An 11,278-nucleotide genomic window follows, 5' to 3' on the forward strand; every position below is an offset into this window, starting at 1 on the left:
GTGACGCCAGTGTAAGTTTTCAACATTAAATCGACTGATCAACATTTAAGAAAAAAAAGTATCGTTGACTGATCAATTAAATAAATGGAGAACGGAAAAGGTCGTGACGTCATTTTTGTCAACTTTTGGCATATTTTGAAATAAGAATACATTGTATAAACAACAAAGAGACTTAATAAATAACAAAATCTAGGAGAGAATGTTCTTAAGTAAATATGAGTATTTGAAGCAAAATAATACATATACATACATACATATACATATACATATATATATATATATATAATATATATTTATATATATTATATATATTATCTATAGTATATTATATATATAATATAATATATAAATATATATATATATACATAAGCTGTGTCAGGCTTCCTTAGGTTAAATTTCAGCAAAACTAATTTATTGGCATAGAAAAACTGAGAGATATGGAATATAAACTGTTAGAGAAATCTGTATAAATGAGAAAACCTGAGAAAACATAATAACTGAAAGCTGAAATTAACTTGGCTTTGTTAATTAAGTTATCTGTTCTGAGAGAATACGAAAATAATGGTAGAGAATAGAAGGAAAGTATGACGTAGGAAGCAAAAAAGGTAAAACGATACGAGGAAAGACACCTTACTCAAAATTAAATACTACATGACTATCATCTGTCAAAAAAGTTGACTTGTATCTGCAAAGAAGAGACGAGACTTTGCACTGAAGTCTGTAAGGATGAAATGACATCGCTAGACGAAGAACTAATCCTATTTAACGAAGTGGAGTTCCATAGGTCTGTGAGGGAGTGGAAATGACTGGCTTCGACACTCCTACACTGAAGGAAGGCTGGGACACGCCAATGGATGGGCCCACAGTCCCTGTTGATGTTGACACAGAGATGGTGGGCTTGGCGGGGAGGGGAAGGGGACTCAAGGTGGGCTTACGAGGAATAAGTCCGCTCAAGTCGACATTAGGAATAGAAATGGAGGGAATGCTGATGGCTGGCAGACTTGGCAGGGTGATTGGGGGGAGGGAAGGAGGAGGTGGCAGGCTGACGCTCCTTCCAGCGTTGATGAGGTCAGAGAATCCGCTGCCAAGCGCTGCTGCGATGCCAGTAGCCGACTCTACGGCAGCACCTCCAATTCTCACTCCGGCGTTGAAAGCAGTGGCACCGATGTCAAGGCCGTTGGAGCTGAGGGAGTAGATGATGCGACCCTTCAAGGCGAGGGTGTCCTGAATGAGGCGGATGATGATGCCTAGAGCTTCTTGCACAATGGAGGTTTTCGCCTCAAAGAAGTTGGCGAGGTCATCGGAGGATTCTGAGAGGACATCGCTGACAGCGTAAACCAGAGGTTGTCCAGCTTCGATAACTTCTGACAGGACACGGGCCTTGATGGCTGGAACCTGGGGAAATAGGCAAGTGAATAATGTAAATGAACAAAGATCAGTCAGCGTAATTAAGCAAATAATTAGGGTATGCAGAATAAACAAATGACCGAGGAAATAGTTGCTTTTACCTCGAGAATGTAAATGCAATAACTTTCAGATATCTGGTATTAGCATCTTATGTAAAAGTAGCAATAGCAACTCGCTTATTTTCATAAAAGTCTGCATTTCAACTCACCTGCAAAAGAGCACGTAGAACTCCTGCACTCAACTGTCCGGCATACTGCAACCCACCTCCTACAACTTGAGTAGCAGTGGTAAGTCCTTTGGCTTTCTGACTTGCAAGCCAGCTGCAAAGATTTCCAGAAGGATTAGTTCACATTACATTTACCTATGAAAACCACTCGAGATAACGGAAAAATATCAGCTATTTCAGATGTCTCAGAGTTTTGTGACAAGGGAACTAATGGTCAAACTCTTGCCACTCCAGACGATAGGGCATGATTTACCTTGCAAGCTGAATACCACCAGATGCAGCAGCAGTACCAACTTGACCAAGAACCTGTGTTCCAGCTTGACCTACTTCAACTAAAGTCTGCCCAGCAGTTCCAACATATTGACTGGTTTGCCCAGCCGCATTGGCTACATTGCTGATCACAGAAGAGAAATCAGGAGCAGCAGATACCGAGATTGTGGGCAAGGTGACTTCCTTGTGTACGGTGGTTCTGCAATAAAGAACATTTGATAGATTATTCTGTTTCATAAAAAATGACTGAACAATTCAGTACCCTTTTATAGACTTGAACTGTTTGGAAAAATGAAATGACAGAAAATACTAAAAAAGACAGTGGGATCTAACTGTGAAGGAATGTCTCTTGGCATATCTCTGGATGGAAGGTAAGTTTTAAGGAGAGCTATTTACTTACAAGCTTGCAACTCCTAAGAGAACTTTCACCTTGCAGAGATAGTTTAAGATTAAAAATCTCTACAGAAACAAAAGCCAACTCACAGAAAGAGTTAGGAACTGACAGATAGTACTTACGATGGTGGCTTAGGAATGATCACTTCTCCAAAATCTTGAACTGTGTCACTAGCAGGAGCAGAAAACATAGAAAAAACTATTAATTTTAAAGAAGCATTATTGTTACCATGGTTTTATTCAAGAATTTATAACATCCTAGTCAAATGTTAAATAATATTCCAGTCACTTGGTGCTTAAATTTAGTGCCATATTTCTAATACTGATTCAAATACATCATACTTTCTACATCAAGAATGTTCATACTACCTGTGAAATCAATTATTTAACAAAATCTAGAAATATAACAATAATCTTATCTGGAACATAAAAATCACTATGTCAGTGTAGTTTATTGTAAGTCTTTAAACTTATACCTGTATTATCACTATCTTAGTCAATAATTAAACTAAAAAAATGAATAATCAGACTGTCGTGTAAAACAGCAGTCACTGTAACTTCACTTCGTCACACAATTTTCACTGTCAGCCGATTCGGAACCTAGGATGCTGTCACCTTATCTCCCGGTGGCCCAAACGTTTCTGAAACGACTCTGTAAAACAGACTTAATCTACTAAGGTCTAGGCTTCCTGATGGCCCATTTCAGTATCTGTGCATACTAGTCAAGCCAATAAGCCGTGCCTGAATCAACATTCTGTGGTGATCTAGTTTTGCTCTGTCAGCTTCTTAAGGCAGAGCATCGCCTGACTCAGTTACTGAGACCACTTTCTCAGGCAGGCTGTAAACTCAGAGATAGAGAGTCAGCCTTGTAAGGTAGATTGTCAGCTTACTGAGATGCTGAGTCAGTATTTGTCAGCATTCTTTGAAGCCTTCCTGTCAATGAGGTACTACAAGGGGCAAATTTAAATATGAAACAGACTGTCTTACCAAATACTGTACTATGAAGTCATGTGCCTGAAACTATTTGTGGATATTGTCACTGTGATAAACAAGATTTATCATTAATTGCTATAAAACTTAAATACTCAAGTATTGTCAATAGGAAGCTGCTCTAATAGGTGGTACTCATGAATATATTTAGCATTGTATTTTCTCAACTAAGTTTGCATTTACAGTAAAAAGAATATTCAAGCTCGTCTGGTAAGTGATACAGAAAAAAATCATAAGAAAAATACTTTAAGATTAATATTGGTTAATTTCTATGATTAATCATAAATGCAAGAATCTTTTTATCAAGAGAGATCGAGCTATGTAACATATTCATTTTGACAAGGTACTGGGAACTATATTTGAAAATAAGGGAGCATTGACTTGATAATGCACTTACCTTGAGAAAACGAGGGGAGTGTTATCAGTGGGGCCAGAATAGCTTGTGGAGACACTGAGAAAGGAAGTGCCAAAGTTAGTTATTCAGTCATGAGACATATTGCACATTTATAACATAAGTATCCTTTGACTGCTTGATTGCAGAGATATTAGTCCCTACTTTACTGGTGTTATAAGGTGGAATAAATAGTACGTACTGAGAATGTTCCCTACCACAATTCATAGTTTTACAGAAATTTCAGTAAAAAATTTCTTGACAATCTCCTGAATCCTTTAGCTTTAGTTAAGTGTAAAGAAACATTCTAGAAAAATTATAGTGAAAAGTTTTGACATTGTGAAAAAAAAAATCACAAGTGTCATTTCATTACCTTGGTGGTCCATAGGTCTGGGAAATCTGGCGAATCTCCCTTCGTAGCAGCTCTCCTGGGATAGCAATGAGCTCGTACTCGACCTGAGTGAAGAAGTGAAGAAAGAATTGAACAGTTGTGAACATTTTTGCTATGCGTACTTTTATCATTATTCTTTTCAGAGCATGGACCCTATGCATATGGATCAAGGCCAAAGGGGCAAGTGACTTGAAATTCAAGTTTGCAAGATTTGTTGTGTTCAGCTGAAAGCAGTAACAGAAGGTAAGAGTATGAATTATGGGCAAAAGTGGTAGGCAGAGTTTTGAGACTTTTTCTTGGGTCATTTTAGTTTCTAGGTCTTCACTGGTAAAAAGAGAAGGGCTGGTAATAAGAAGTGAGTGAGTGAATTAGATATGAACAAATGGAACATAACAGAAGATGGAGTGAATGGAGGCTAACCCAGAGCCCCGTACTAGAAAAATTCCTGGACGCCTTTTAGCATTTTGTCACTTAGCTTTGCACCAGTTATAAAAAAGGGAACAAAATGAAAGGCATTCTTGTACCACTGGACATGGACAGGCTGGTCATCAATGTTGACACTAATATTTGCTATTTAGGTTCGAACCGCATTTGGTAGTTACAATTGGTAGTGGTTGTCCAAGTGTGGAACATCCAGTTGGTGAAGGATTCCTATGTTGGGTTACGTTAAGTTAACAGTTATATTCACAAAATGCAGACTGTCCAAGTGTTGTGCAAGGCTTTTTAACAAGATGCGGCAAGATGCATTTACTTTATGTAAATCTGTATTTTCCTTTACCTCACGTTTGAGCTGATGCCCTGACTTGTCCTTGTCATCAGCTGGGATGGTAGGGACGAAGACCAGCAAGCCGTCCTCGTAGGCCTCGATTGAGTTCTCCTGAGAGTCCTCAGCAGGCTGTGGGGAAGGGGATGGGACGGGCGCCGCCGTTGTAAGGCCCACCACTACCAATAGGGCCAATAGGCCTAGGGTTTCATGCCTCACCGTTAGTCTCATTCTGTGGGAAATATGAGAATTTGGTTAGCAATGTGATACAAATATTGATTTTTCCAATAAACCTACAATCTAAAAGATCGTACGTAACAAAGAATGTCTTTGTTAATATAAAACAATAAGATTTCTTAGATCTAAAGGCCTAAGTTTCAGTACCTTGCCTTAGTCCTATGCTATGGATATGGGGATGTTATCTAGCCATGCATTAGAAAAAATTACATGGTTAGCTTTGAATATAGAACTCAGGTCGTGGGGTATTATATAGATGGAGATTTATTTTAGTAGAATAAAAAAAATCGTGCATTAAAAATACCTCATTATAATAAAAAGAAATTATAATTCGACTATCGTGTTATTTGCAATGAGTAGGATACCTTTAGACATAAAAAACGATCATTGATAGATTATCTACTTCAGAATACAAATAAATATGGGAATAATTGAAGAAATAAATAGCATAAGAAGACTTGATAGTTTTAGTGCAGTGAACAACAGAATGACCAACGAAGTCAGCTTATGCAGCCAATGCTCGATGGATGAGTAATATGAAGGGATGGGGGGTGGGGGGGGGTGGGGGGAGGCGTTAGCTACTGGGGTGGGGTTGGGAAAGAACCTTTACGTAGTCATGACAGCACGTGCTGCCTTCAAGAGAGAGAGAGAGAGAGAGAGAGAGTTCTGGTGGGAGGGAGAAAGGTGGGGATAAATATCCAAGGTTGAAAATCTAAGGTTACTAAGTCTAATTGAGCTCGTTTGAATTTCTCCATTAAATAATACAACAAAACAAATAATAAAATAAAAATTCATTAATATCCAACCGAACATGGAAAAATATTGATTAGATTCCATCAGTGGCTTTTGAAGTCATTCAAACTAAGGCAGTAATTGGCAAGGTTTCAAATGTATAACCACAGTCTAATCACGAGTAAAACAGAACAGCAAATGACAAACCACACCAGGGAAAAAATAGCAATGCCCATGTAACAAAGTAAAGGTATCAATAAACATTAGGGAAAGAGAAAGGAAAAGGTTTGTACTTTCTCTCAACTTTCCCACGTGACTAGACTTTCCTTCCATTGACCCAGCATGGCCTCGATCTCTGCTTTCACCGACAACCGACGCGAATAACGTCAGCGAAATGCTAGTTAATACGATTGACAGAACGTTCGCCGTCTTGCAAACAAACATTTATGAGTTTCCTAATAACAAGGTCTTTCGGACGGAAACGTTTGTTCTAGTTTTCTTTTTCTAAGCCATGTCCTTTGAAAAAGAGTAAACCGCATCCAGGTCTCTATGGTCTCATGTGTCGATGAGGTCATGGAGAAATATATCAAAGAAGTAACTACATTTTTAGAAAGTGGTAAACACACCAGGGAAATTCCATGGGCTACCTCAGCATGATGACTCAGCATAAAGTCTCGAGTCATTCTGTGCTTACTCTCAGAACAAGAGGAGGATTAGCACGTCATTCTTTGTTATGATCAAGTCCTCGTTTTTTGGAGGGTGGGGAAGTAATGGTTGGGGATGGGGAATGGACGGTGGGTTGATTTTTGACAATTTTTGACCAAAGCATTAAATCATTAGTACTTGACAGTTTGTCGACTGTGGAGGGTAAAAAAAGTAGAATATAGGACTATCAACTTCATCTCTAAGGCCTGGTTAGAATCTAAAACACACCTTTTGGTGCCACCCTCTCTAAGAAGAAAACGGCATTTATACATACACGCACACACACATACATTTACGGGCTGCTCTGTGAGCAAGAGCCCGTGCTGACACAAGGTCAGCTTAATCAAAACAACAACAACAACACACACACACACACACACACACACACACACACACACATATATATATATATATATATATATATATATTATTATATATGTAAATATAGGAATAAAGCACGGCTTCTGCTTCTGTACTATAAACTCATCATGTTAGATTATAGAATCAGCGCTATCAGTTACGCAAGAAAACCGGTTTAACTTTTACTTTCCTTTTACATTTTGTTTTATGCCTGATGGTTCTTCTGCCACAATTTCTGTATAAGGAATTTCGTTGTAAATTACAAAGCGAGTGAAATAATGTCGTTCTGAACGTTTTAAGGGCATAAGATATAAATCGTAATGATGTTTAAATGATGGTTTTAGCGGGAGTTTTCACTCGAACGGACAAGTTTGTTTACAATAGATTTGAGCTGTACAAAAGTAGAAGCTTTGTATCCTTAGTGGCTAGTGCTGTCATAAGAAACCGTCGCAGAATGAACGTCTGGATTCGTGAATCTTTGCTGGGAAATAACGTGAATCCTGTGGTGTAACATTACTCCAAACCCAAGTCATAAGTAACCATTTTTGCCTGCATTCACCGAGCCCTCGTCTTCCGCCTTCGCTAGATTAGGTTAGAACTTTCTTCTGTTCGGTCTTGGGACCTGGCCAAATTCCCTCGTGCTAGACAGGTATTTGTAATTCCTTTGCCGTTTTCTTGTAATGTGTTGTAATTCCTGTGTCTTTTTGTATGCCGCAGGTGAATACAGTTAGAAAGTTACTACCTTTATATTCGTAGGGTTACGAACTGGATCAGCAGAATGTTGATGAATTCGTTCGTGATAATAATACCCATAGTTTCAGAAAAAGGGTATTTATTTTCTCTCTCTCTCCTCTTAGAGTATTTATTTTTGTGCCATGAGCTCGAAGGAAATTTCAGTGTACCATATTTTCTTAGACATTTTCGTTGGCAATCAGCACCAAGTCGATCTTCCCAAATGCAGTAAGAGTACTTTTGTACAAAGCCTAACCTCACATCCTTCGATCTTAGCCATTTCACTCTCCCCGGTAAAAGTGTAAATATATAACTTTAGGTTAGGCATAGGAACTGAGAGGATGTTGTAGTTCCAGAGCGAGAGAAAGGGTGAAAATTCTGTACATTTAAAATAGATTGCTAATCCAGTTCCTCTTTGAGTGATACCACGATCCAAAGACATCATCGGTCTAGTTATCCAAACTAGGGAGTTCAAAGTTGATTGCCCGGTTTAGATTTGGTTGGTTGGTTTAAATTATTGTATGCAGGCACGTGCATCAAGGTAAGTGTGGTAAAGCGTTGAGGGTAATGAGGGTACTAGTGTGGACTTACGGATTCATCGAACAGACGGCAATGTCGAGTTTAGTGGCATATAGGCTACTGCCACGCCATTTTAGTCCGTTGCACTTCAATTTTCAGAACACCGCTTTATCATACTTTTTATTTACGGCTATTTTCTGTGTAGACGAACTTAGTAGATATGATAATGTGTTTTAACAAATAATTGAAAATATTAACGAATAAATGGAACAAAAATAAACAACTGATTTATTGTTGCTTCACGGACGATAGCTTGCTAAACACGATTAATATTACTTAGGCATTGCTAAGCATAAGCTCAGCTTGACTGATTTTTTTTTTTTTAACATTACGCGAATTGCATTTTTGCTTTAAGATAATAATTCACTATTCCTTTTATATGTAGTAACTTTGAAATGTAGAGAGAGAGAGAGAGCGAGAGAGAGAGAGAGAGAGAGAGAGAGAGAGAGAGAGAGAGAGAGAAAGTGTGTTACTCGAGTCAGATCGCGACTTCTGTAAGCAACATGGCTACTATTGGGCTCTTTATATATATATATCTATATATATATATATATATATATATATATATATATATATATATATATATATATATATATATATATATATATTATATATATATATATATATATATATATATATGTATATATATATATATATATATATATATATATATATATATATATATATATTCCCTGTTTCAGGCAGAATGATTAAAGCACGATCCAATAAATGGCAATGGCTCTAGCCTCGTGCAGTGAAGTAGATTTCTGATTGTTAGTGGACTGGTGGTTCACACAAGTGTACAGGGGAATTGAGTCTAGCGATCACATCCAAAAAAACTATGAAAACCGGTATGCTAGCACTTTATGGAGCTACCCCTTTAGGAATATATATATATATATATATATATATATATATATATATATATATATATATATCAAAAGCACCTCCAGGTACACGTTAAAATAGGATAACGATAGGTAGGTAGGCCTATTGCTTTTGCAAAATAAGTTTTGTTCAATCACTACTCCTACTTCTACTGGTAATATAATAATAATAATAATAATAATAATAATAATAATAATAATAATAATAATAATAATAATAATAATAATTTAAACTATAAGGTTAGTAGAATAGCGGGTTTGGCAGCATGTAACCGGGTCTGTGGTAGCATTTTATTTTATGAGAGGTACTCTCATGGAATTAGGTCACCGAGCTGACGTAAATGTCTAATGTAAAATTGTAGACATTCCGGTGGACGATGTTTCAAGGCAGTCATCTGTATCATTTTTTTTTTTTTTCAATTTGGGAATATCGATTTTTTTTTTTTATGTTGTAACCAGCAGGAATGAAAGTGAAGTTGCGAAGCAGTTATAGTTTTAGATTTCCGAATGTTTATAGTTACTTTTGTGGTGGAAAGAGGGATGTTTCTCTGTTAATTGTAGTTTATATCTGTAAGTGAATTTGTTAGGTCATGTGACTTTTTTTAAGGGACATTTGGAAATTATTTTCTATATACTGTTGTAACTGTACTTTGAAAATTAGTACGAAATCGTTACTGAAAGTAGTTTTTTCGGTTGCCAATTATTGTTATTATATTATTATTGGGAGATACGACTTTACTCAAACGTATCTTATTGAATAATATATTGCAGCACAAGAGGCCTAATTAGGATAGAGCATGGGTGAGGCTGAGTATATTGATAGACATGTACATATTCTATAAAAGGTAAAAGAACTAGGCAAACTATTGAGATAATGACTAGGTGAATTTTCCGGATATATATCCATCATTGTTGTAAAATTTTGTCCATAACTCGTTGCTGTTGTAGATTATAGCCTGATCCAAATGAAGCCGTGTTGTTATGGTACTAGTACCATAACAGTAGAGTTTGATCAAGTTTGTGAAAACTTCTTGTTCAGAAGTTAGGTTGTCCCACGAAGTTTGATATCCGTTACTACTTTAGTTATTATTATTATTATTATTATTATTATTATTATTATTATTATTATTATTATTATTATTGTAAAATATGGCTATAATGTACGACGTTCCCTAGATCAACTTGTCTTCTATGTAGAGCAAGCGCTAAAATCCAGAAGATCAAGTGCTATTTTGATGAACCTGAACGAGTGACATTATAAGAAAATGTCTCGGTTTTTTTATGGGTCATTCGTCTCGCTCCAAGTAAGAGGGGCTGTTACAAAGACCACTCCAACTGACAATCATCTATTATTACTGCTATACTACTAAGAGGGGGTGTTGTAAAAACAGCTCCCATAGACTTCTCATTCTTCCACTACTACACTATTAATGTAGGAACATAACACGTATATATTACTGTTATCGCTGCTATTACTGCTGAGGCATCAGAAGACACATTACTAATATGAATATTGAGGCTTTACAAAGACAAATTACTATGATTACTACTACTTTGAGTACGGCTACTGCAGTTGAAGAGCTGTTACAAAGCTTTATCCTGCCTCATCCACTGCTACTAATGATACACGTTCGTCTATCAGTGAGAGAGAGAGAAAGAGAGAAAGAGGTGGGGGAGGGGTGGAAGGTGTGGGTAGTGATGGATTCATATATTTGACAGAGTGGGAGAGACTAATGGAAATGATTTTGATGTTCAGATCCATCTAAAGTGTTTCTACGAAAGAGAGAGAGAGAGAGAGAGAGAGTTGAAATGAATAGCTCTCTTTCAGGATAGTTATAGTTGATTAACAGACAGAATATAGGAAGTCACTAGTACGTGAACATATAATCTGCCTGAGAGAGAGAGAGAGAGAGAGAGAGAGAGTTGAAATGAATTTCTCTCTTTCAGGACAGTTGATTACAAACAGAAAATAAGAAGTCGCCTTTACACTAACCGATAATCTATCTGAGAGAGAGAGAGAGAGATACTGATGCAATAGGGTCCGGCGGCCTTATTGCCAAATACTACTCCCCACGAGAGACACCCTAAAACTTGGAACCCGGCCCTCCGAGAAAGAGATCAGGGTCACTCTTCCGAACCCGGTTGACCTATAAGACCGGGCAATCCAGTCGGCCCGCAACCGGTGGCCCCATCGTTAGTTCAGCTTTTTTAAAAA

The 11,278-nt window shown here is 37.3% G+C and overlaps 1 protein-coding gene across 1 annotated transcript in view; it reads right to left on the reverse strand.

Moving 5' to 3' along the window:
• Window positions 1-349: 349 nt before the first annotated feature.
• The window catches only part of LOC135203111 (uncharacterized), a 38,291-nt gene continuing 27,362 nt past the window's right edge, over window positions 350-11,278 (reverse strand). The window contains exons 2-8 of the mRNA XM_064232744.1: window positions 4,847-5,063; window positions 4,051-4,133; window positions 3,684-3,737; window positions 2,420-2,467; window positions 1,887-2,102; window positions 1,616-1,727; window positions 350-1,395 (exon numbers count right to left, since the gene is read on the reverse strand). Of these exons, the coding sequence (XP_064088814.1) occupies window positions 763-1,395; window positions 1,616-1,727; window positions 1,887-2,102; window positions 2,420-2,467; window positions 3,684-3,737; window positions 4,051-4,133; window positions 4,847-5,063 (1,363 nt within the window). The 3' untranslated portion in view covers window positions 350-762. The remainder of the gene's footprint in view (window positions 1,396-1,615; window positions 1,728-1,886; window positions 2,103-2,419; window positions 2,468-3,683; window positions 3,738-4,050; window positions 4,134-4,846; window positions 5,064-11,278) is intronic.

Source organism: Macrobrachium nipponense, chromosome 33, assembly GCF_015104395.2.
Source record: "Macrobrachium nipponense isolate FS-2020 chromosome 33, ASM1510439v2, whole genome shotgun sequence".
Lineage (NCBI taxonomy): Eukaryota > Metazoa > Arthropoda > Malacostraca > Decapoda > Palaemonidae > Macrobrachium > Macrobrachium nipponense.